Genomic DNA, 27,525 nt, shown 5'->3' with positions numbered 1-27,525 from the left:
AACTTGTTGACTTATGCTCATTGGTTAATATTTCTATGAATAATTATATCTTTCTATGGAAAATCATTTTAGGGCACATATGTCGAGGCAATAAAGGAGGAAGTTGTTTTATCTCCTGGTCATGCATTGTCTTTTATTGCCTCTGGTGAAGGTAAATCATTTTTTTTACCCTATTCTTTTAGCCCCTTTGAATTTATTTAGTCACTTTGTTGCTACCAAATGCTTGTATTTTTTGAAAATGTGTTTATTAAAATTTTAATTGTATTATTATAAAATTAAGTGAATATAAGCTTAGTAGTATAGTAAAGACAAGATTATATGAAATTTAAGTTTAGTAGTAGTAGTAGACGTAGCCCGTGTTTGAAATGCCGAACTGTGCCACTCGCAATGGGCAGTATTTACGGTTTTAGTGCAGGGTTGTACCACAACTACGAGGTAGCCACGAGGTCGTGGAGGGTGTTGTCACTCTGTGACGACCCTCTGCGAGCGTCGCAAAGGGTGTCGTGACCCATTTAGTAAGATAATGTTTTCTTCTTATGCTTTATCTCCTTCCTCCTTCAATCTCAAATCTATTATTGACACTATGTATCGGAATATCGACACATACCTAATCAATATCGTTCCGATTAAAGATCAAAATTCCGGTATAGCTTGCATTTTTGAATCTTGTCCAAAATAATTGTGTAAAAATCAAGGTTTTCGATGTTGACTCATGCCTCTATACGAGTGATTTTTACCATTTTGACACAGGATCGACATCGAAATGCCATTCTTGACACTAGATTGGCACCAAAATGCAAGGAGAGGGAGAGAGGGCTAGGAGTTGGAGAGGTGAGATCTTACTTGAGCGATGAGCGACGACAACGAGGTGCAGTGATGGGCGGCTACGACGAGCGACGATGATAAGTGACTTTGAGCAATTATGATGAGTAATAGTGGCGATGCCAACGAGATCGCGAGAAAGGAAAAATCTAATCTCAGTTTTAACTAAAACTGATATATAATATATTTTTAATGGTTTAATAGATATATTAAACAATTATATTATAATTGTATATATAGATTATATTTGTAATAACTATTTATATATAAATATTATATTATAATATAACTATTATATTTAATTATATAACAGTTTATATATATATATATATATATATTGAAATTAATTTTAAATTTTAAAAATAAATTTAAGTTTTCTAATAGGTTAAAAATTTCTAAAAATATAATTTCAATATTCTAAAAATATAGCCATCTATATCAATCAAATATTTATGAAAGAAATTTAATTAATATAGGCTTATATTTAAAAACAAACAACAACAACAACAACTAAGCCTTTTCCCACTAGGTGGGGATATTTAAAAACAAACAAATATCGAAATTGTATCGTCATGACACGATAAAATATTGAAATTGTATCGTTTTGGTTTGAAACAGAAACTACAGCATGACTTAAAATTTGAAACCTTAGTAAAAACATTATAAGAATAAAGCATATGTGAATTCATTTTGACACATTAAAGTTAAAAGAGAGTAGAAATTATTTTTAGTTCAATTAATTAATTGATAATCATTAAAAATAGAAAATCTTTGAATCTACAACAATAACTAAGTCTTATCCCACTAGGTGGGGTCGACTATATGAATTCTAGTTTAACATTTATTCCTTCACGAGTTTCATCTGCCAAAACAATATCTGCAAATAACATGCACCACTGTATCTTGAATGTGTGTAGTTTATCCATAATTAGTGTAAACAGATAGGGACTTAGAGCCGATCCTTAATGTAATCCTATTTTTATTGGAAATGTTTCAGTTACTCCGCCTAAAGTCTTTACTCTGGTTGTTACATCCTTGTACATATCCTTAATTAGTTTAATATATGTTATGCTAACACTTTTCTTTTCTAGAATTCTCCATATAATTTTTCTTGGACTCTATCATAAGTTTTTTTAAGTCGATGAATACCATGTATAGATCTTGTTTTTGCTCTCGATATTTTTCAATTAATTATCTAAGAAGATGTATAACTTATTATCGACCTTCGAGGCATGAATCCAAATTAATTTTCGGTCATCGTGGTCTCCTTTCTTAATTTTTTTTATTAGTTTTTCTCGGTTTCATGGTATAATTCATTTGTTTAATACCCTTATAGTTTACACAATTTTATACACCTTCCTTGTTCTTACATAAGAGAACTAGAGTACTTATCCTCCATTGATCATCCATTTTTTCGTTTTCAATATCATGTTAAATAATTTTGTAAGTCATTCAATACCTTGTTTCTCTAGACACTTCTATATCTCTATCGGAATATCATCCGGTCCAACGGTTTTTCCATTGTACATCCCATGTAGTTTGAATTCTATGATAAAAATTTAAATTTCTATGTTCATTTAACCTATTTAAATTACCTAAGTTAAGTGACCACCTAAACCTTTATTAAAAAGTTAATAAAAATACCCCTTCCACCACTCTTTTATTTCTCTATCATTTACTAGTACCTTATTACATTTATCTTTAATACATTTTATTTGGATAATATCTCTTGTCTTCTCTCACTTTAGTTATTCTATAAATATCTCTTCCCTCTTCTTTTGTATCCAATTGTTGATATAATTGTTCAAAAGTTTTATTTTTTACTTTATTCACTACTTTTTTAGTTTTTTTCTTGGTTATTGTATATTTTTTTAAGTTTTTCTCGTTCTTACAAATATATAATTTCTTATAAGCTATTCGTTTTTCGTCCACTTTCTCTTGTACTTTCTCACAGGGATAGAAATTTCGTTCCGTACCGGTAGAACGGGCGAAACTTACCGTTCCGTCCGCACACCGAAACCGGCATCGGTGTTCTATTGGTGTTTGCTCAGACCATTATATTTCATTTGTACTAATTGACACACGCTGGTTCTTTAAACCTTGTTATTATATCTGTATATATTTCATTTGTACTTTGTACTAAGTGCGTTCTTACATCAATTTGGTTTCTCGATTTGAGAAGTTTTTCTTGTTTTTGCAGTTTAAACACGTTAAAAAAACAAATGCATGGTTGTTTGCTTGTCTCTTGCGTTGAAAAATTCCCTTATAACTAATTTCCAGAAGCTAGAGATTCTTACTGTCAGTGTCATGGTATATTAATCTTTGTGATGAAGCAGTGACATATATCATAGTTGGCAAACTATCTAATACAGCTATGGATTGTCCGTGTTGGAGAGGCATCGACAATAGCTGATCCATTTTTTTCTGAGAAATCAATATTTCACAAATATTAAAAAGAAGTTTAAGAAAGACTACAAATTTGAATGAAATTAGCTAGAATATCAATTATATTACATTAGAAAATTAATGAAATCAATTAAAATTTGATAAAATTGAAAGCTAAAAAAAATGAAATTGAGTTAAAATTTGTTCAAATTGTGATTGATTGAAAAACTTGACCAATCTAACATTGATCTAGAGAACCCACATGGGAAGGAGTGATTTTATATCCCTCTAAAATTTCTTAGTCTTGTCACAACTTGAGATTTGCTATAAGATTAGATACTGCTCATTCAGCTTTGCCATTACTCATTACTCAGTGACTCATTCATCTTTCCCTCGCTCATTATTGATCTAATGAAGTTATCGTCCAATCTAGCATTGATCTAATGTAAGAGATTATTGTGGGTTGAGAAAGAACACAATGCTCTCTCAAATGATCCTAGAATTGTCCTTTCTTCAACTAAAAACTTGTCAGGGATTCAAACTATAACATTTAAATATTAAATGATAGCACTTTTATAAAAAAAATATAAATTAATAATTTAGTGTCGTTTAGTAATCTGTGCTAAAAAATGATCTTAATTATTAATTATAATCTAGTTTTATTATTTATTAATTTTTATAAAAAATAATATGATAATATTAATATGTTGCATTCTTACTAGTTGGATATGTAAATGATATACAATAGACATTCTATTTACAATTTTAGAATATCAATTATAATAATGTATGAAGCTATCTTTTTATATCTTGCTTTTTTTTTTTTTTGTGATTAGGCTGATGAGACCAGTCTGATATGGCCATACTTGAATTTTTGAACTATTTGATTTTGTCGTTGGTAAACACGTTTAAGATGATATGAGCATATACTTAGTCGATCAATAAATGCTCCAGTTAGGCGATGTGAAATTATGACAAACACATATCAAACGAGGAGGAAGACCAAAAAAGACTTGGTTAGCAACGATAAAACAAGATAAACTTTAGTTAAATATAGATGATGATATAGTTAGAGATAGAGCTCAATGACGTAAAAGGATCCATATAGCCGATCTCATGCAGTGGGATGAAGCTTGGTTGTTGTTGTTGTTGTTGATTTTGTTGTTGGTACTGATTCTGACATATATGATTTATATACTACTATTATCTCAAGTGAATTTTCTTATGTATTTTCATTAATTGGGTTCTTGTCTAGCATGTCATCAAAATGACTGGTAGAGTTAACATTCTTATGTTGCTTGAACACCTACTCTCTCAATGTCTACATCGATGGGACTTACATTAATATTTTTGTTTTCCTAATTTCAGAACATCGACATGTGGGTTCCAACAATTTTAACCTGTTCAGCAGCAGAAGTCACACAATATTTACATTGGTGTGTTTGTAAAACTCTTGATATTCCCTATCTTACTATTCTAAACTAGTTTTTATATTATTTCTAGCCATCACTTTATGTTACCTCACTCAATGAATGCCTCTTCATATCAAATAACCAGAGAAGATTCAAATTTTCATGCTTGCTCTTGTAAATTTACGTTAGCATTTCCAAGTAATTTTTCCACAACGAAATATTTGGTCTCAACTCTTAAGAGTGATTGCTAGATGGCCCTCTCTCCAAGTCATTTTGTTATCATTTCTATTTGTAGTTAAATGCTTTATCATTACACTGCTTAATATTAGTCAGTTGCTGTAGTAGTGACTAAATTGTGAGATTTTGTTTACATTTTTCTTTGTCATCTTAAACAGTTTTTTCTTTTAAAGTTAGCTTTTTATCTCATCCCAGTTATTTGATTAAATGATTGACTTGCGCAGATGATTGAAAGCAGTGCTCATGGTGAAGAATACGATGGAGTGATGTATTCTCAATTAGTAAGATCTTTAACATTAATCACATTGTATTTTACGTGTTTGAATTGCAAAACCTTACTCAGGGTTCTCTTCTTCAGAATCTTATTGATCTAGCAGGATCTGAGAGTTCTAAAACTGAAACGACTGGGATAAGAAGAAAGGAAGGATCTTACATTAACAAAAGTCTTTTAACTCTTGGAACAGTTAGTATCCTATCTAATAGAGTAATTTTATCTAATTTTATTTGTGACACTGGTATTGACTAGTGTTATCTTAGTTTGTGACACAAAAGCAACTAGTAGTCTATGAAGACCTTGTAACTCTAAATTGTGACTCTCTTTTATTATAAATTTGTTTACCTTGGGTTGCTTTATACTCTATTAATGAACAGTGGATGGAAAATTCACTAATATATGTTATTCAATTGTTGATTCTAACTGTACCTTGAGTATCTGTTTTTCCAGTTCAATGGCTAATTTAAATTGCCTATTTTATAAAGGTCATCGGAAAGCTTAGTGAAGGGAAAGCATGCCATATTCCTTATAGGGATTCTAAGTTGACTCGACTTTTACAATCTTCATTGAGTGGCCATGGGCATGTGTCGGTGAGCATTAAATAATCATTTTTAGAAATTTTGTTAATCTTTATGTTGACTTCTATTTGAATTCAAATTCTACACTCTATTTGGTATTGTGTACCATACAGCTTATATGTACAGTGACACCTGCATCTAGCAATTTAGAGGAAACTCATAATACACTAAAGTTTGCAAGTAGAGCAAAGAGAGTTGAAATTTATGCTTCTCGCAACAGGGTACATTTACTTTTTGTTAGTCATGTTGGATTCAAAGTACTTGTATGTGGCCAAGTGAGTTTGAGTTTAATATTTTGTTCCAGATTATTGATGAGAAGTCATTAATTAAGAAGTATCAGAAGGAAATATCGTGCTTGAAGCAAGAACTTGAGCAGTTAAAGAAAGGAATGCTGTGTGGTGCAAGTCAAGAGGAAGTAATGAGTTTGCGCCAACAGGTAGTTTGCAAATGCACTATAGATGCCTTATTTGAATTTAAGTATATTTATCTCGTTAATATTTGATAATTTCTACAATATTGATCTTTTGTTTTCGGACTTCTGTAAATTCATACTAAAGGCGTTTTTGCTGTCTGAGCAGCTTGAGGAAGGTCAAGTGAAGATGCAATCACGTTTGGAGGAGGAAGAGGAAGCCAAAGCTGCTTTGATGAGTAGAATACAGAGACTGACAAAGCTTATACTTGTTTCTACCAAAAACACAATGCCTGCTTGTTTAACTGATTTACCTCGACATCAGCGCCATCTTTCTTTAGGAGAGGAGGATCATGTGAGTATTTTGATTCATAATGCTGGAATTTCTAGTTAAATTTGTTGCTTGAAGCCTATTAGATAAAATTATTAGAGATAATTGAGTCCAAGGAATATTTAGTCATATGCATAATTATATATATAATTAATCATGCTTAGATCTACAAATACATGGATTGTATTTGACCAAAGAATAACATATCAAGTTCCTTGACTTGGTAATTGGTATTAGAATCTACGAGACCTAATTTTTCACATCCTTTTGCAACTTGCCCATGCAGCTTGGAAATCCACCATTGTCCCCTCCCTCTCTACACTAGGTTGATACTGTCGTGTCAAAGCCAGTTCCACCTCTCCCTCCCAACTGCTCATAATTCATGATGACCCATTCGTCTCCATCCCAAAATCCCATCCCATTCAGTCGGTGCCTCCTTGACACTCAACCCCCTTAGTGCTGAGACTTAGTTCCTGATGTGAATTACCGCAAGCGCACGGTCGTCGTCAAGTAATAAAATTTATATAAGTTGATCCCATGAAAATTGAGGATTAAAAGGTAATTGGTTTTACACGTTGAATTTTGTTAGACAACATCGATAATCATTTGTTTTGTGATTTTCAATTAAGATGTGAAAATAAAAGTAAAGAAAGATAATTGAGGAAGTCCTTAATTCAGAGAATGTTCTAGGCCGTTGCTTTCATTGTAATGGTGAATGTTGTGCTATGAATTCGCTCATTCCTAGTTCTCCGCTTGTATGTTTGCAGGATAGTCTGAATTACTATCGAATACCACCCCGCGACGGCGTATCGGAGTACTTCCCTTGCGAGTAATTAAGTATGCCATCAAGTGAAGAAGTAACTTAGGGAGTCTGGGTTTTCAGTAGAGTACCTCCTGTCACAAGGCCTCCCCCAGGTGTACATCTCTAGATTATGTAGGTCACTTGTGTAGCATATGATTAGGGAAAGCCCATTAGGTTAAGTGATAGACTTGTCCATACATAGAATTGTTCTCCTTTAGGAGGTTATGTTCCATATAGAAGGATAGTTACCTTAGATACTGAACGTTAAACAAGTATCATAAGGTAATGTCGAGCTATATCGGAACGTACACTCAAAAGAGGCAATAATTCATGCATCTATTCAATGAAAATTCAGATTCACGCCCAAATATAGACACACAACAATGTATCTAGCTCAGAAATTAGATCTACACATACAAAAATGCAATCTAGATAGATAAATCCATGTTCACAAAGAAAACCTATTTGCTAGCATTTCATCAAACAGAACAAGTGTCACACAAGCTTCATCAAACAAGGAAATTGGCAATTCAACAAAGTTTACAATATCCACACATTAAAATTACTTTCTATGTCCTAAAACAACATTAATTTACTCTATAATTGGAAGAAATACAACCTAAGAACTCAAAATCATAGAAACTTCAAGAACCTTAAAGAAAGCGAGAAGAAACTTATCCTTTGACGTCGAGTGAAACCCTTGGATGCAAATCTTGGAGTGCCGACGAGGATGGAGTAGTAGAACGACCTCGGATTGCCCAGATGACACCTCCAGAGTGCAAATATTTGACCTAGATGATCCCTTCTCGCCTTGGATCTCCCCTCCCTCATAAAGGAAATGAAGTGCCCCTTTTATAGGAGTGGCCGTGCCCTGGGACACGACCAAACCGTCCTCTAGCTATCTAGTTGTGCCATTTAGCACGACCAAAGCCAACTTGTCTCTGGCGCAATGGCTTGGCCATGCTATTTGGCATTACCAGAGCTATGCTGGCTTCGTAGCCGTGCCTTATGGCTCGGCCAGAGCAAAGTTGTCTCTATCCACATAGCTTAGCCGTGCCATTTGGCACAGTCAGAACATGAGGCTGCTCTGTTTTGCCTTTTGGGCCGTGCCATTTGACATGACCTGATCTTTAAACCTGCAATTATGGAGGCATGGCTGTGCCTCAAGGCATGACGCAAGCTGTCTGGCATGGGCAGTCTCCACGACCATGCCCATTTCTACGCTGTCCTCCTTTTTGGCCGTGCCATTTGGCACGACCCTTGTCTTCTTGCTTCCTTAGCCGTGCCTCAAGGCATTGCCAAACCCAATTTGCATTTGAAATGATTTGGGCACTCCAATCCTTGCTTTTCTCTCCACGGAATAGACAAGGCTAAGTCATGGTCTTCTTCGAATAATCTTCTTTTGCGTCTTTAGAATTCTTTTCCGCTCCAAATTGCTCCTGAAAGTAAAAACAAACACCGAGCAGATCTCTGGACGCAAAGTAGTAATTATGCTGAAATTATCATGATAAAGGGGCAAAAGCATATATCACAGACAACAAATACAAAAAGATGTGCGTTAAACAATACAAAATAACATATATAATCTACGCACATCATTTTTCCAAACCCAACCATAATCTCCCAAGAAATACGCATCTCCGCTCCTACATATAAAGCTATGGCTCTTCATAGAGATGGAGGATGCAGATGTATTTCATACCCTCCTTATGTTTATTTTAACCATCCATCTAAATGCTTTTTTGATTAGTTTGGATCATCACCCACCATTCAGGCTACTACACAAGTTGTTATGGTCTCTTCATTTTTCAAATCCATCCTAACATCCATAAAGTGACTTGTCAGTTTTGCTAAAAATAATTTGATTCAAATCTCGAACCGTTTCTCCTAATACGTTCCACCCGTGGACAGACACAAGCACGCCTTTGGTGCCAGCGCACCACGATGCGTAAGGTAAAGTTTTTTTTTAAAACTTATGTTTTAATTAAATCCCTTAGGTTAATAATTTTTATCAATTCCTAGTTATGATTGAGATAATTTAAATAAGTTTAATTAAAATCTTATAAAATTATCCTTGTGTGTGTGTATAATATTTATTTATTTTTATAGTTTTATTTTTAAATTTTTTGATTATTTTTAGTTAATATATTTTATATTTAGAAAATAACGAAATTATATAGGCACGATACATGGTTCCATTTTACTTTAGAACTCCTTTGGCTCATCTAAGTTTGCTGCATTTACCTCCTCTTGATTCTACCTTGATAGCATCCGAAATTGTATGGTTATTTGATTCAGGTGCATCTCCATATATGATAACAGATGACATGTAATTATGAATTATTTTCTACTTTTTCCACTCTACTACTAGCTGTATATATTGCTGATGATTCATACATACTTGTTAAAGGACATGGCCCTTTTTGTGCCTTTTCATTACTCTTAGACGAGTCCTCTATGTTCAAAATTCCTCAAAGTTACTCTTTGTAAAGAGTAATCAAGACTCAGGACTTTGTGAGTCCAAAACTTAGAACTTATTACTTAGCAGGTACCTAATTTATACAAGAGATGATACACACTTTACAAGAAAGAGACTCTTCGGTTTCCAGTAAACACTATTAACTCCTAGTTTCCAATAGAGACTCTTCGGTTCCCATGATACTATTAACTCCTAGTTTCCAACATTCCCCCTCAAGTTGGAGCGTAGATATCAAAGGCATCCAACTTGTTGCTGAGATATGCAATCCTTGGTCCTCGAAGAGCTTTGGTGAGCAAGTCTGTCAGCTGATCATTAGAGTTGACGAAGGACGTGGTGATTTCTCCAGAAACAACTTTCTCACGGATAAAATGACAATCCACTTCTATGTGCTTTGTTCGTTCATGGAACATTGGGTTAGAAGCAATATGGAGAGCTGCTTGATTATCACATATTAACCTCATCGTTCCAACCTCACAGAAATTCAACTCAGCAATGAGTTGTTTTGACCATATCAGTTCACACGTGGCAAGGGCCATAGCTCGATACTCTGCTTCAGCGCTTGATCGTGCAACCACATTCTGTTTCTTGCTCTTCCAAGAGATGAGGTTTCCACCAAATAGAATACAATACCCAGAGGTGGATCTCCTATCACTCGGGGCCAGCCCAATCTGCATCAGCATAGCCAGTAATTTCTTTGTGTCCCCTATTTTCATATACCAATCCTTTTCCAGGTGACCCTTTAATGAATCTCAAAATTCGGACAACAACATCCCAATGTTCAGTACGAGGGGAATTTAGGAACTGGCTTACTACACTGACAGCAAAAGCAATGTCTGGTCTAGTGATAGTGAGATAATTTAGCTTCCCCACCAATCTTCGATATCTGCTGGGATCAGAGAATAGTTCTCCTTGATCAGGAAGAAGTTTGACATTTGGATCCATTGGGTTCTCTACTGGTTTGCAATTTAACATTCCAGTTTCTTCAAGGATATCGAGGGCATATTTTCTCTGGGATATGGCGACTCCTGACTTGGACTGAGCAACCTCTATTCCAAGAAAATATCTCAGTTTTCCCAAGTCCTTTGTTTCAAAATGACGGAGTAAATGTTCCTTCAATCTTTGAATTCCAGCGTGGTCATTTCCTGTTATGACAATATCGTCTACATACACCACAAGATACATGCATAGGCTCGAAGAATGTTTGTAGAATACTGAGTGGTCTACTTTACTTCTGATCATTCCAAATTCTTGTAGAGCCAAGCTGAATCGTCCGAACCAACATCGAGGAGACTGTTTAAGGCCATATAAGGACTTGTGGAGTCTACAGACCAGGCCTGACTCTCCCTGAGCAACAAACCCAGGTGGTTGCTCCATATAAATCTCCTCAGATAGGTCACCATGCAGAAATGCATTCTTGATATCAAGCTAGTGTAAGGGCCACTGGTTCATGGCTGCCATGGAAAGAAAGATTCGAACCGAAGCCATTTTTGCCACAGGAGAAAACGTATCTCCATAATCTTGGCCAAAAATCTGAGTGAACCCTTTAGCCACAAGGCGTGCTTTAAGTCGATTCACAGTGCTATTTGGCCCAACCTTCACAGTAAAGACCCATCGGCATCCAACCGGATTTTTCCCTATGGGTAAAGGAACCAGGGACCATGTCTGATTAAACTTCAGTGCTTGCATTTCTTCAATCATTGCCTGCCTCCATCCTGGATGAGAAAGGGCCTCCTGTACATTTTTTGGGATAGAAACAGAGGACAAGGAAGAAGTGAAAGCACATTGTATAGGAGAAAGGCGATGATAACTAACAAAATTGTAAATAGGATGAGGGTTACGAGTGATACGGTTACCTTTGCGAACCGTAATTGGGAGATCAGAAGGATCCGAAATCGGTTGGGATGCTTGGTCAGGCACTGAAGCACTGGGCTCATGAACAGGAGCTGGTTGAGGAGTCGGAACATTGCGGGAACGACGCTGATAAGTGATCAAATGAGGAGATCCTTCTTGAACATTGGACTCAGGAGTGGTTGTATCAACAAAGGGTATTGGCAAGACCGGGGATGGAATGACAGTTTCTTCTTTGGAGGTGAAGAGTGGTGTATTCTCAAAGAAAGTCACATCGGCAGAGATAAAGAACCGATGCAACGAAGGAGAATAACATTTGTAACCTTTCTGAACCCTTGAATATCCAAGGAAGATACATTTAATTGCTTTGGCTGCGAGTTTATCTTTTCCTGGAGATAAATCATGCACAAAACAAGTACATCCAAAGATACGCAGAGGTATCTTGTATGTTGGTTCATTGGGAAACAAAAGGGAGTGAGGAACTTGATTACCCAATACTGAAGATGACATTCGATTGATCAAATATCCTGCGGTAAGAACCGCATCAGCCCAAAAACTTAGAGGAACATTAGCTTGAAGCAATAAAGTACGAGCAGTATCAAGCAAATGTCGATGTTTTCTTTCTGCAATACCATTTTGTTGTGATGTGTGTGAGCAACTAGACTGATGAATCATGCCTTTAGCGATCACAAAAGAGTTGAATGAAGAAGAGAAGTATTCTTTAGCATTATCACTACGGAAGATGTGGATTGTACGACCAAATTGGGTAGAAACCTCGGAACAAAACTTCTTAAAATTCTCAAATAGTTCAGATCGTTCTTTCATTAAGTAGATCCAAGTACATCTTGAATAATCATCTATAAAGGTAACAAAATAACGAAAACCTAGAACAGAAGTGGTGCGACAAGGTCCCCAAACATCAGAGTGGATTAACTCAAAAGGAAACTTGGATCGACTAGCTTTCTTATTTTTGTAGGAATAACGAACATGCTTACCAAGTTGGCAAGGTTCACATTGGAGAGATTGTAAATGAGAAAATCTAGGAACCATCTTTTTCAACTTACTCAGACTTGGATGTCCTAGATGATTATGAAGAGTATCTGGAGAATCAGCCGCAGCACAAACTGTAGAGGATGAAGATTGAAGGAAGTAGAGTCCATGCGACTCGAGCTGCGCCAATCATCTGTCACGCCCCAGAGGAGTCCCTGTCCGAAGAAATTTCGGCAGCATCTCCCCTGTACAGTGGACAATCTGAAACTTTTCTACATCTCATATACCTCAGCCACAGGCGGCTGGAATAATAACAATCAATAAAAACACATTCCACACAACCATCCACGCAGTTATATATAATCAAACAAAGTAGTAATAGTCTGACTCGAAAACCACCCTACTCAACTACACTCGTAAAGCTCAAACCGACGAACTCACCTCTTCTGCCATCCAGCAGGCGTGTAGTAGAGTAAATCCAAATCATACCAAAAGTCCATCCAACGGAAAGATTCCATACAATATCCATATGTAAAGTCCAAAACAAAACTAAAACAAAGTCCGATAGCGGAAAGCTAAAATAAAACAACAACTCAAAAACCAGCAGAGGAGTAGCACTACGTGGGGACCAAATGATCGAACTCCCTCCCACCTTCAACTCGAAAATAACAACAATGGAGGCGGGTGAGTCCAACACTCAGCAGTTGATATGCAGTAAAGAAACAACACCTAGCACTAATCATGCGTCTCACGATAAGAAAGATAAAATGCATCTGAAGTAAACAGGAATATCTGTATCAACCAGTCCCGAGTATAAGGTCAAACAATCGAGGTATAGGATCCCAGATGCGTCAAACATAGGTATTCAAACAATGCAGATATAAACGCAGAACCACAAACATAAGCAATAAATGATCATGATGATGCTATGACGATGGTCTCGTCACTCCCGACGCTCGATCATCTCACACCATAGTGAGGCCGAGGGTAGGGCCGACAACTGCAGACTCACGTCACTACTCCCGATGAGAGGACCGAGTGACGGATCTGCTTTCGAGTACACCTATCCTCCTACCCCAAATCATATGGGGGAGCACAATGCCTCAACTCCGTTGACACGATGACGGGAGGAATCCTGCGGATAACACGTTGTGTCACACTACCCATGGCGGACCAACGGTGCCTAGAGTCCTCACTGAACACACCTCTCGAATCGACCACTAACCCACGAGTGGTGGTGTGTGCAGATCCATGAATCGGCGATGTGCTCAACAATAATGGAGCGGACTATCGACAGCATGCAATCATGCAAATGATGCATGGCAATAACTATATAAACATCGACCTAATCCATATATAGAAAAGTGCATCATAGGTCAACGAATCCAAAACAATCCAAAGGTATACTGAGGTATAAAACCTAGGTCCCAAACATCAAGCATGGCATATCACTACCCCTATAAGCATGTATAATCAAGTATATGGGATGCAAAACAAATCAATCAATCAAACATGTACCAAGATTTGGGTAGTGATTAACCGAAACAGATAAGAAACACAATTGATGCAATATGTTAATTTCATTACTAGGCATATCAAAGACAAAAAAGTCAAAAGTACCCGCCTCCAAAAAAATAGAAAGGTCAAATCTGACTCCGAGATACTCGTCTCGCGTCAAAGTCCTGTAATACCAAATATATACGAATTATTTAGCTAAATTCCTATAAATAGCTAAATAAATTCTTTAACCCTAATTATCAATTAACCTTAATTAATTATCAATTAACTTGTCCACATCAAAACCTAAATCCATAAACATTAAACAAGAACCTTACCTTTCAATCGCTCCTATTAGTCCACAACCAAGGAAGTTTGTTGTCGGAAAGGATTAGTCGCTGCTGGAGACCAAAAGCAATCCCACAACAAGTCCTACTTCATCTCACGATCAAAATTCCAACACCACAGTATCAACCCACAGCACACAATCCTGTTGAATAAACCCTCACTGTTGAAATCAAACATATCAAGAAGAAGACCAGGACTAGGGCTCGGCAGAACCTGGTGGCCGGAATGCAGAGGTGCGGCGGCGGCTGGGATGCACCCACTGTGCCGGCGATAGTGCTAGGGCACAAGGGAAAATCGGCAGCACTTGGGCAGAGAGGTTGTCAACTTGGTGTCACTGCTCGGGCTCTGGCCGGCAGTAAGAGGAGAGGAGATGTGTCGGCGGCGGTGCTAGGGCACGGCGACGGCGGACTAGGGAGGAGGAATTCGCGGCGGTTGGCACAAGGGGTGCGGCGCTGCTTTGCTGAGGACAAACGACCGGCGTCAGTGGGCAGAGAGGAAGATGATCGGGGTGGCTTGGTGCGTCGCCGGCGGCTAGGGCACCGAGACAGAGAAGAGGTGAGGAGATGGCCAACAGTGTCTCGGGAGGGTTTGGCGTCGGGGTAAAATAAGGGGAGAAGGAGGAGAAACTGCTCCAAGTAGTTAGGGCTCTCGTCGCCGGCGGTTAGAACTCCGGCGGTTTGAGGCTCGGAGAAATCGGCGAGGGGCGAGGCTCGGCACAGGTCGGCTCGAGGAGAAAAGAGAACGGCGAGGAATAAGGAAAATATAAAGAAAAAGAAAAACAAAAAGAAAAGGAAAAGAAAATAAAAACTTTTCCTCATTTAAATGGGGTAACCTAAACAGGGCTTTTCCGGACCCCGTTTTTATCCCCGTCAACTCGTCCGTACGAGCTCCGAAAAATTCCCGAAAAATGTCCAAAAATTCCGGAAAATTCCCTTATTCATATTCGCCTATTTCCGGTATTTTACACCCGTACTCCGGTCCTGGATATGAAAAGAATCTGGAAGAAAGGTTACTGAGCAATTGAGAGAGCGAGTTAACTTACTAATTGATAGTAAATTAAACGGGCTGCCGGGAACAAGAAGAATAGAATCTAAATTTAGAGTAGGAAGGGGAGAAATTTTGCCTACTCCAGCAGGTTGTATTTTTGAACCATCTGCAAGGGTTATAACATGGGTTTTTTTTTGTGGAAGACAAGTTTGAAAGCAATGAAGGATTACCAGCAATATGGTCGGATACACCGGAGTCCAGAATTCAGGAGGAAGAGGGCAAAGAGTGAGAAAAGCAAACCGAAGAATTACCAGATTGAAGTTCTAGGGCTGCTACATCGCTAGAAGCAGCTTTGAAATTAAGGAACTCTTTATATTCGTCGTTAGACACGACGAACTTGTTTTCTTGTAGAGATTCATCTTTCTTGGCTGAGTTTACCACTTGCACCTGTGACATATTTGCAGATTTTGCTGGGAAGCCATGTAAAGTGAAGCATCGATCTCGAGTATGTCCTATTCGATTATAATGGGAACACTGTGGTCGATTTCCACGACCTCCTCTCCCACGTCCACGACCCCGGCCTCCACGATCAGAGTTGGTAAAGAGTATAGCAGAATCAACTTCAGTTTTGAGAGACCCATCGGTCAATGGCACACGAACCAACCGATCAATGAGTTCATCGACAGTAGGAATATTTGGGTTGGTAAGGACTTGATTCTTGACACTGTCAAAATTCTTATGTAATCCGTGAAGAACAAACACCATATACATCTGATCCAATTTCTCCAACACTTTGCTGGGATCGCTGTATGTTAGGTGCATCTTGACTTGATGAATCGTGGACTGGGCTTTGTTGAGATATGAAGTTAAGTCATGATCCTGCATCTGAAGAGTTGCCAAATTATGGACAGAATCATAGAGCCGTTGAATGTCATTGACATAAACACTCTTAGCTTTTTTCCAGATATCATAACAGGACTTGTAGGAGCGATAATGAACCAAGAGTGATGGGTCAATAGACTGCCAAAGAAGAGACACCAGCTGATAATCAACTCTCTGCCATTCAGCCTTCGATACATCATCATGCTCCGCTACTTGAGTTTCGAGGTGATCCGAAAGCCCTTGACTAAGGAACCAAATCTCAACAGCCGAAGACCAATCCATATAATTTTTGCTATTGAGTTTCTCAGAGGTAATAGAGGGAGTTCCTGAAAAGGCAAATGAAAAGGGACTTTTCTGGACTCCTGAACCTTGCTGGACCATGCTCGATGAGGATGAGGCCATAGTAACAGTGATAAGCTAATGAAGCAGAGGAAGAAGATAATGAACCAAGGTAAGGCCTGGTCTGGTAGGTGTTGTCTTCTGGATTTGAGAAGAAATAGACAAACCCCAGGCTCTGATACCATGTAAAGAGTAATCAAGACTCAGGACTTTGTGAGTCCAAAACTTAGAACTTATTACTTAGCAGGTACCTAATTTATACAAGAGATGATACACACTTTACAAGAAAGAGACTCTTCGGTTTCCAGTAAACACTATTAACTCCTAGTTTCCAATAGAGACTCTTCGGTTCCCATGATACTATTAACTCCTAGTTTCCAACACTCTTATCCATTAACACTCATTAAATCCTTGATCAGTAGCTTTATTCTATAACTTTGATAGGTTATATCAATGACATTTTTCTATGAGGAAGTGAGGTACAGGGTTCCACAGAATTGCAGGCAATCTTCGAATATCCTTTAGTTGCATAAGGACTCCGAGATATTAACTAACGCACAGTGTGTAACATGTGATAATTTCAAATTCCAATACATAGAAAATTATGATTACATACTATCTTATCATAGAAACACAATATATGTTTTTGTTTGCAATTTATATAAAATAGTGTAAGTGAACCATTTTATTTTGGAAAATTTTGAAACTATGACTTATGGTTTAAAATTTTGAGACACATCAAAGTTTCGGTTTATAACCAGACTGATATGATTTCGTATTGTGCCATTATTTTTTAAATATAAAATATATTAATTAAAAATAAAAAATTTAACCTAAATATTAGAAAATTTAAAATATAAAAAACTAAAAACTAAAATGTTTTTTTTTTAAAAAGAAAAAAAAATGGGATTGGTGTGTGTGTGTGTATATATATATATATATATATATATATATATATATATATATATATTTTGATTAAGTATGTTTAGATTATCCCTATTTATAGTTAGGAGTTGATTGAAATTATTGATATGAGTTTAATTATTAAACCGTAAGTTTAATCTTGTACCTGCGACCCTGTGGTAGGTTGTTGTAGCCTCCGCAACCCTGCAGGAGGTCGCTGTAGCCTTTGCACCACGACAGGTTATTGCGGGATTGTGGTAGCATTTGTGACCTGCCGCGGCCTGCGGTGTCGGGCAGCGAGCGGAATCATAAATTTTGCCTGTTTTGTTGGGCAGGGTACAAAATTTTAAACCATGCTATGACAACTATATATATATATATAGTTCATGAGGAAAGCTTGAACTTGTCATATGTAAAAATGAAATCCCATATTGTTTTCTATAAACCACTTATATGGAGGACATAGGAATTGCGAAATCTGTTGGCTGTAACCCAACCAAATATTTGGTAACAAGATTGGTGTTGGCTTTGACCAATGCTCATTGGAACATGAGCCAAGAAGTTGTACACTTTTTCAAGGCTCAATTAATGAACAAATTGAACATTTGAAGCTCAGCCTTGTTAATATTTTTGACCGAAATTTATGATCTCTTAATTAATAAATTTGTTCACAATTGAAGTTTAATGTGCATATTGTCATAGTTTCACATCGCCTAACTGGAGCATTTATTGGTCATCTAAGTACATGTCCGTACCATCTTAAACGTGTTAATACAAAAAGAAGGAATGCTTGGGAATATTACAAAACATGATTTCATGAAAAAATAAGTTCTTGTCATTCTTGAATAATCAACTGTGAAGATTACAAAATAGTTGAAACACAGTGTTGAAGTGCATGACTAAGTTTGAATGTCTGAGTACTAGAGATAAGATTGTAAAAAAAAATCCATCTAATGAACTTAAGAAGAACCAAAATGTTTTCCTAGTTGATAGCATTCACACTCTAGGAAACTCTAGGAATAACCAATCCTAGATTCTGAAGACTAGGATGTTCTGAGCAATGATATATTTCAAGAGATGATGATTCAACCAATTAAAAGATGTTGGAGCTACAACTAGTTGATACAGTTCTGAAGACTCATACCATATGTTGATTACCATTCTAGTCAATGAACCCTAAATAAAAAGTTTAAATTGTAATTAAGAAGCAATTGTGATTACTTTAGATCTAGTTTTGTCCATGACTACTTGTAGTTTGCTTCTTGCACTGCATCACATAGGTGAACTAGGAAAGTGCTTGTGAGGTAGAAACCACTGGAGTTCTTGTTGCCAAGATGGAAGAAGTCTTTGGATACATTGGTTCTTTTGTGAGGAAGAAGAAAAGGAGAATCAAATAAACCTACACCTGTGTTTCTTCTAGGAGAAAGAAAATGTAAAAGGAAGAAGGAGCTTGGATAACTAATGCACGAGCATCCAGGGACAATCATTTCATATCATCCAACACGGCTATGTTCCCCTTCGAGCTATTACGAGAAGAAACGAGGCTATCAACTTCTCTTTTGGATTTTGAAGAAGGACGATCGAGACTACTTACAAGGAAGATGATTAGTTCATGGTCTCCTGACATGGTTGCACTCTATTCGGAGTCCAGACGAGACGAAATCGGCTAACTAAGTTGTCAAAACTTTGGATTTGGTTTTTTGACTTTTCCTTTATTTTTTTCTGATTTTTAGAATTAGTTTTCTTTTCTAAAAATTAATATAGATTTTATCTCTTTCTTTTTTAGGATTATTTTTTTAAAAAAGTTTAGATTTTATCTTTGTTTTTAAAGATTAGTTCTTTTTACTTTTTCTTTTTCTTTTTCTATTGCGACTTTTTTGTTGTAACTTTTTCTTATTTTTTAGGTTATTTAAACAAAGGTTAGAGCTCTTGTAAAATGGAGGTGATTGAATGTTGAGTTTGGTTTTGATTTGAATAAACAAATTATTTTCGTTTAAACCTAGAGGCGACTCATCTTTGTTTACGAATTATCTTCCTATGTCTTTCTCTGTAAACCTCTAATTCGAACGTCGCACCTGAAGTTTTCTTTCCCTTGTGTCAGTTGGTATTAGAGCCTTAGATCCATGGATGATCATCGTAGTTGAGGTTGTGGCTGTAGATCCATGGATAGGTTCCGACTGAGGAAGCCTCGCATTAGGATTGAAGCATATCCTACGAGCTCATGAAAGATCTATAGAGACAAGTCACGGAGTTATCCCTGTGTCTAGTGACGCAAGATCTTAAAGATCGTGAGGTGTATGGTCAAGGTCGTGATAGATAGGTTCCGGCTGTGGAAGTCTCACACTGTGATTGTAGCGCCCGAAATCTTATAGGTCGTAAGTTCTTTTACTTTAATTTGGATACAATTTTTGTTGAGAGATATGGACGACAAGATTGAAATTGTCGGCGATCCAATCTATGACGATGATGATAGAGAAGAGGATCTGGTTATTTTCACCAATGAGGACCAACATTATTGCCTCCCCACCATGGAAGCGCAAGATTGGAGCGAAGAGGCTGTGCAACCAGCAGGTGATTGGAGAGCTGTTCCTGGATGTTGTTTTGTTAAATATGCAACTTTCGACGAGGCTGATAGAGCAGAGCCATCAGGGCTTTACATAATCAATATACTTTACCTGGAGGAACAGGACCTATTCAGGTAAGATATGCCGATGGAGACAGAAATCGTCCTAGTGCTGCTGATGACAAATTATTTGTTGCATCGCTGAACAAAGAAGTTACTGCAAAGGAGATTGAGGATGTTTTTTCTCCAATGGACAAATTGAAGATGTCTACATAAGGAGAGGTGCATTAAATAAAAATCGTGGTTGTGGCTTTGTTAAATTCTCAAATAGAGAGATGGCAGCTGCAGCTTTGAATGCTCTTAATGGAACTTTTGTGATGAGGGGATGTGATCAATCTTTGGTTGTTCAATTTGCTAATCCTAAGCAGCCTAGGACTGCGGACCAGAGGAATTAATCTGCATTTGATGGATCTGGTCTTATTCCTCTATCTGATGCTGCATTAGTTATCAGGCCAACGACTATTTTGAATTTGAGGATGAGTTCTTTTGAACCTAGGGCGTCTGATGCAGGAGTATCCAGGGACACAATTATTTCATATCATCCAACACGGCTATGTTCCCATTCGAGCTATTACGAGAAGAAATCGAGGCTACCAACTTTTTGGGTCTTGAAGAAGGACGATCGAGGTTACTTACAAGGAAGATGATTAGTTTGTGTCCTCCTGACATGGTTGCACTCTATTCAGAGTTCAGACGAGACAGAATCGGCTAAACTAAGTCGTCAAAATTTTAGATTTGGTCTTTTGACTTTTCCTTTATTTGTTTCAAATTTTTAGAATTAGTTTTCTTTTCTAAAAATTAATATAAATTTTATCTTTCTTTTTTAGGATTATTTTTTTTAAAGTTTAGATTTTTATTTTATTTTTTAAAGATTAGTTCTTTTTACTTTTTCTTTTTCTTTTTCTGTTACGACTTTTCTGTTGTGACTTTTTCTTTTTTTTTAGGTTATTTAAACAATGGTTAGTGCTCTTGTAAAAAGGAGGTAGTTGAATGTTGAGTTTGATTTTGATTTGAATAAACAAATTATTTTCGTTTAAACCTAGAGGCGACTCCTCTTTATTTATGAATTATCTTCCTATGTCTTTCTCTATAAACCTCTAATTCTAATGTCGCACACAAAGTTTTCCAGTCCTGCGTCAATAACCCTCCATTTGTGACAATTCTTTTGGGTCAAAGGGGATGGTGGAATGAAGAAGGGATCAATGACATATTTGCATTTGAATAGTCTAGGAGGAAGGGGGATTTCACACATGGAGAAGAGATCAAGAGAGAAGCCTCGTTGGAAGAGACACATGAGCAATACAACTTGCAGTGGTACTATGTTACTATGTATAATAACAGGAACAGAATCAACCATTCGTCTAGGTGGTCCCTTCTACCTGTATTTTTAAAATTAAGATATTTACTTGTAGCACTCTGTACAAGTCATGAAGTCCTAAAAATTACAAACTTGCTATGATTAATATGTCCAATATGCCTACTTGAAATGGTAATTTTGAGGAAGTGATAGTGAGGTGGTGTATTATTTGCCACAGACTTCACTGCTTTTAGGTCATCCTATGTTTTGTTTTCTATATTATATAGCTTTATTAAATTAATGGCACGCTTTTCTATTTCATCTTTAGATATTCAGAATTTTTTGTCAGGATGCTATTACCTATTTTCTACTGTATTTACTTCCACTTCCTTTTAAAAGATATAGTTGTTGTTTTTGAAATTAAGTAAGTTTTATTATTTTTCTCACTCAATCTCTTACCTTCTGAAATTGAGTTATTCTTTATGACCTTGGAAATCATCTTTTTTATTTTGCTTTACAGAAATTGGATGTACTGTCTGAGAATTCTCCACTCCCTCAAACTGAGAGTATCCTGAATGACACAGTGGCATCTTCTCTGACAGATTCATTAGACAGAATAACAAATATTAAAATTCAAAATAGTAAGCTGATAGAAGAACATTCCACTGTCATTGGCTCGGTTACTAATACAATCCAGGTGATTCAAGTTAATATTTCTCTTTTCCCTTAAAATGTGTTTATCATGATGTTTGGCATAAGTCTAACATGCTATTTAGTTTCTGACAATGGCTATGCTGAAATACAGCTATTTCAGAAAAATCTCATTCATCTTTTAAGTTTTTAAACCACAATGCATGATTAAATGGCCGGCTAGAGGTGATTGGCTAACTATTTAATCTAAAGCTGAACTGTGTAAAAAAGAAATCAATTTAATTTATATTTGTATAATGGACCACCATAGCTGTTTATATGGGACTAATGAGCGTGGAGGCTGTTAGCTTCAAGATTTAAAAGGAAAAAACTATGCCATTTGCATTTGGACTCTACAGTATGTGAGATGTACCAGTCATACTAAACACAAAGATCAATATCAAACTCTATTATAAATGATGCGCTAAATTGCTTTGGTATTGCAAACTTTTCCTTGACCTTGGATGATGTATGCAATATGCAAGAAACAGATGAATACTTCATGCCAAAGTAGGTTTTATTTTCAGAAACCTCATTGTTTCTGCAGATAACTTGAGATGTTTGTTTATTAATATTTTTGATGGGATATTAATTTGGTTTGTGCTCATGAGCATCCATATCAGTATTGCTAAGATGTAATTCATTAATCTACTTTCAAATGAAAATCTTGTGTGTTATCAAGTTTGTGTTCTTGTCGCCTGAATATTCTGTTCCTCATGATTTTAGTTATTCTTTTCATTTGTGAATCTAGTCTGGGATGATCACTTCAGATGAAATGGATCTTTTAGTTGAACAAGTAAAAATGCTTGCTGGTGAGATTGCATTTAGTACAAGCACCCTAAAGCGATTGGAGCAGTCTGTAGATGATCCGGATGGAAAAAAGATTCAAGTACAACTCTTGCCCTTGTGCCCTTGTTTTTTTTTTTAGAAAAATATTGTGAATCTCACTGCTGAATCTATATCATCTTTTGGTAAGCATCAAGTTTCAAATATTGGATGCCTCTTGTTGTGCTGTTCCAAAACTGAAAAATATCACTGACTAATTTGATCAATTGATGCCATCTTTCATTTGTAAATGCATGTGAAGGTTAAATGATTTATAGGAAAAAAAAAATCAATAATTCATTATTTTTCTTCTTCCTTTCCATCATGACTGTTTTCATGTTGGCATTTTCAAAAATCAGCTAGGCATATATTACCAATATCAGATACCAGTCATCATGTTCATCCTCTGTTGTCACGTGGTATATATTGACTCATGCAGTTACATACCAATCACCACAAACTTGGCTTGCATTTCATTGGTGATAATTGTTGAGAAACACTCCTTGCTCATTTTAATTGAGTTTCAAGAAGCCAATTGGTAATACTTTATTGTGAAGCTTCTTTTGATTGGTATTATAGCAAGTTAAATAGTTGTTTTCTCCAGCCACGTGTGATGTTTCCATAGTCAGGGCACTTTAATTTGTCAAGGTATAAGATGATCTTGTTGTGTCCTTGCCTAATCTTGTTTCTTTGTCCCACTTTTGTGGACAGTTTTATTGCTTGCAAATAAGACCATCATTCCACCATCTCTATCTCGCATCTAAATGAAGCAGTTTTATAATTTTTTTAGGTGAGTAGATATATTAATTTAGTTCAATATGTATTTGGTCTGTATTTATTCTTCTCCCAATATGCTTTTTTTTTTTATCTGTTTTGCCATTAGTTTTGTCATTGTGTGGTCTTTTATACTTGTTTGAGCCTTTATGCAATAAAGCTAGAGACTAATTCTTTCTAACTAGCTCCTCTTGATTAATTGCAGATTGAGAATTTGGAGTGTGAAATACAGGAGAAACAAAGACAAATTAGAGTGTTGGAGCAGCGCATTATGGAGAATGGTGAAGCTTCAATGACCAATGCTACTTTGTTGGATATGCAACAAGTATAGGTTATTTCATATGTACTGGTTTATGTATCTACATTATGAGTATTGATTACTGGTGTTTTCTGCAGACTGTTGTGAGATTAATGACCCAATGCAATGAGAAGGGATTTGAGTTAGAGGTAATTTCTGGATTTTTTTTTTCAGTTGCTTTTCTTTATAAAGATGGATACTACTTTCATGTTTCTAATCAGGTGATTGTTATATTGAATATTTATGCCAATGTTTTGTGTTTGTTTATGTTACAATATGTTCTATACTCTTTAACTGGTTGCAGTTAAAGTCTGCTGACAATCGAATCCTTCAAGAGCAACTTCAACAAAAGGTTCGTACCATATTATGGTTATTCATGTATTTGTGCTTTTGTATCTTTTGCTGATCTGTGAATTTTCTCATTAGTCTCATTTCAAATTTTATATCTTTTAGTGCTCTGAGATCAAGGATCTAGAAGATCAGGTCTTTCATCTTCAACAGCAGCTAAGTTCACTCAAATTTGAGAAACATCAGGAACTTGTTCCTGAAGAAGTCAATAGTTTAAAATGTAAACTTCAGTCTCAGGTAATTTACAGATATACAGGCATTTTCCAGTATCTGTGTATTCCATGACCTTCACAAATGAATTTTCCTATCATGTGTTGTGTCAATTCCTTTTTCCATTCGAGTTTACATGTAAAAAGTTGTCTATTACCGATGATAGGGATGCAAATTCTCCTCTACAAGCTTACAAAAAAATTAGTCAGCATTTTTGAATGTTATTAGTAATTTCCAAATAAGAATATGTTCCTTTGATGGATTTAGTTTTTCAATTCATGAACCAATAAGGATCAATCTTTCAGCTCTCCAGATGACATTAATTGAAATATCAATTAGTATATACTCTAAAATACCTCTTATAATTAATCATATTTCTTTCTTATTTCTTCTGAGGATATTTGATGGTTTTCAGATTAATCTATTGGTTGCATGCTTTGGCAGGTGGATGAGAATGTTAAATTTATTACTGAGCGACTTCAATTGATTGAGGAGAATAATGAATTGCTTAGCCACAATAAAAGATTAGCTGAAGAAGCTTCTTATGCCAAAGAATTGGCTTCTGCTGCTGCTGTGGAACTCAAGAATTTGGCTGAAGAAGTTACAAAACTTACACTGCAAAATGCAAGACAAGCTAAAGATTTATTAACTGCACAGGATTTAGCTTATTCAAAACCTGCTAATGGTGCCACTCGCAGATTCTCTGAAAGTAAGAATGAGACAATCAAACTCGGTAGAAGGAGTCGGCCTGCCAGCAGAAATTCTGGTGGAGGAAACACTAATATCGAGAATTGGGACCTCGATCTAGATGGAATAAGAATGGAATTGCAAGTCAGGAAACAAAGAGAGGCTAGTTTAGAAGCTGCTTTAACTGTAAAAGAACACCTGGAAGAAGATTACAAAAGAAAGCTTGATGAAGCAAAGAAACGAGAAAAGACTTTAGAGAATGATTTGGCAAACATGTGGGTGCTGGTTGCTAAACTAAAAAAGGGTGCTCAATCTACAAACTTCAATCCTGATAAATCATCTACAACCCTGGTTGATGCTTTGGATAATATCCAAATGATAGATGAGCACAATGGCTCTCCTGAATATGGAGTATCGCCGGATTCTTTGGTCAAGCTGAATAATGATCAATTGAATCATAGTCAAGAAGATGAACCTATGCTTGTACGCTTGAAGGTAAACTACATAACACTATTTCGAAGACATAGTCTATTTCTAAGACAGTCTTATTTTTTTTATATGGTTGTAGTTGAGCATATGAAATTTCTATCTCTAGCAAAACATCTCCAGGAGTATTGATTTAAAGCTTGCCAACTTTTTGGTTTGATGAATTGTGTCTAGTTGCCCAGCAGGCTACAAGTATCTTAGATAAAATATTGCACTTAACAGATCATTCATCAAATGTCTACCAACTAGAAGGTCTGAAAAGAGGGCCAATAAGTGAAATTGATAGAGCTATTTGATTGCATGGTAATGTATGCGTTGACATAGCATTTTATTGCTTCCATCAAATTCATTTTTGGGGTTATTTTGGTTGCACTTTGACAGCTGTAAAACTGCAAAACTGCAATCATAAACTGGAAGTTGGCATGCAAGAAAAAACATACGCTCTTTAATTTTTTTGTTCAGTTGCCATTTTTCTTTTATTGTGCACTAAAAACACCATTACTGAAACCATTGGCAATACTACAAATTGTTTCACATGGAACATCTAGATGCATTTATAAACACGAGTTGATAACCAAGGATGGCTGCAACTTCAATTATAAAATTTGCAATTAAGCAAAACAATTACATTTGCAAATGCAGCATTCTTCAGATGTGACCATATTAAGGATGTTGAGCGAAAAAGTAGGAATCTTTGCTTCTTTTGTCTGTGAAAATTTAGGACCATCAAGTGCAGTTGTATATGCTATTTTTTCTTTTCAATGTAATTAAAAGAATGCATACTTTCTGCTCTACCTTTTCTGATCACATCATGTTTCATTAGAGTTCAAAACTTGTTTTCTAATGTGTTCAGGCAAGAATTCAGGAGATGAAAGAAAAAGAATTTGACTTTTCAAGGAGCGGGGATACAAACTCTCATGTTTGTAAAGTATGTTTTGAGTCATCAACTTCTGCAGTACTACTTCCATGTCGACATTATTGCTGTAAGCTTTTTTACCTAAGCTAGTATATCTACAACCTTCAGTCTTATTGTTGGACTAATGGACCTCTTTTGCTCAAACCAGTGTGCAAACCTTGTTCACTTGCCTGCTCAGAGTGCCCACTTTGTCGCACTAAGATTGTTGATCGGATCATTACCTTCACTTCATAAGTAGTCACCATACTAGTTATAAAAAGCTTCTTGATGAGCATAACCTTGGTAATTCGGTGGAGTTCTATTAAGCTTTGTGCTTCTTTGCATTTCTTCGTATTCTAGAGTAAATTGTGACTTGACATCCTTTTTTGCCAGGTCAAGTGGAAGGTTGTTGTCTTGATACAATCATTTTCATCCATTCTTTATTAGTTCGCTAGAAGGTACATGCTCGATTGTTGTTGCATGTAACTTGAATGATTTCGTCTCCATAGCTGTCCGTCTTGTTCAAAATGTAGATGTTTGCCCGTGTACAATGAGCTTGTTGGAAGCTGTGGAAATCATTAGTAAGTCTATACATCAACATCAGGCACAAGGAACTACCTGTTCCTATATGATTCCTGATCATCAATCCTTTTTCGCTCAAATTGCAATGTTAAAACATGTTACAGTTGTAAGTTAACTTTTAAACCAAATCTTTGAAATCACTGCCAAAAACCAAGTGGTGGTAGAAAAGAATGATTTACCTTTGTAAATTACTGGCTTTATTTTGGACCTTATTTGTATGTAGTGTTGCAAATGTTTTTTTTTTGAAAGATTGTGGCAGTAAGTTACCGAGGTTTCACCTAACTGAA

The 27,525-nt window shown here is 36.2% G+C and overlaps 2 protein-coding genes across 2 annotated transcripts; one reads left to right on the top strand and one right to left on the bottom strand.

Annotated features, from left to right (window-relative positions):
• The first annotated feature begins 74 nt into the window (after nt 1-74).
• Nucleotides 75-27,525, top strand: LOC122016848 (kinesin-like protein KIN-7K, chloroplastic). The gene is made up of 18 exons (XM_042574273.1): nt 75-151; nt 4,576-4,643; nt 5,081-5,137; nt 5,215-5,319; nt 5,616-5,720; nt 5,822-5,929; nt 6,013-6,144; nt 6,287-6,472; nt 21,964-22,140; nt 22,885-23,022; nt 23,938-24,057; nt 24,129-24,179; nt 24,335-24,382; nt 24,484-24,615; nt 25,033-25,770; nt 26,615-26,744; nt 26,826-26,959; nt 27,050-27,525. Exons 3-17 carry the CDS (start codon nt 5,081-5,083, stop codon nt 26,909-26,911), a joined length of 2,313 nt encoding a protein of 770 aa, XP_042430207.1. The 5' UTR covers nt 75-151; nt 4,576-4,643; the 3' UTR covers nt 26,912-26,959; nt 27,050-27,525.
• On the bottom strand, nt 15,418-16,987 carry LOC122016851. The gene has a single exon (XM_042574275.1). The coding sequence runs from the start codon at nt 16,681-16,683 to the stop codon at nt 15,664-15,666; it is 1,020 nt and encodes a 339-aa protein (XP_042430209.1). The 5' UTR covers nt 16,684-16,987; the 3' UTR covers nt 15,418-15,663.

Source organism: Zingiber officinale, chromosome 8B (assembly GCF_018446385.1).
Source record: "Zingiber officinale cultivar Zhangliang chromosome 8B, Zo_v1.1, whole genome shotgun sequence".
NCBI classification, from domain to species: domain Eukaryota; kingdom Viridiplantae; phylum Streptophyta; class Magnoliopsida; order Zingiberales; family Zingiberaceae; genus Zingiber; species Zingiber officinale.
The sequence above is the reverse complement of the archived record's forward strand: the minus strand, read 5'-3'. Positions and strand labels throughout refer to the sequence as shown.

Bases quoted from the DNA above. Each gene is read 5' to 3' on its own strand.
- LOC122016848 (XM_042574273.1), top strand. From the start codon at position 5,081: ATGATTGAAAGCAGTGCTCATGGTGAAGAATACGATGGAGTGATGTAT. The intron at 5,320-5,615 runs GTTAGTATCCTA...TATTTTATAAAG, and splicing joins GTCTTTTAACTCTTGGAACA to GTCATCGGAAAGCTTAGTGA. The intron at 23,023-23,937 runs GTACAACTCTTG...GATTAATTGCAG, and splicing joins CGGATGGAAAAAAGATTCAA to ATTGAGAATTTGGAGTGTGA.
- LOC122016851 (XM_042574275.1), bottom strand. From the start codon at position 16,683: ATGGCCTCATCCTCATCGAGCATGGTCCAGCAAGGTTCAGGAGTCCAG.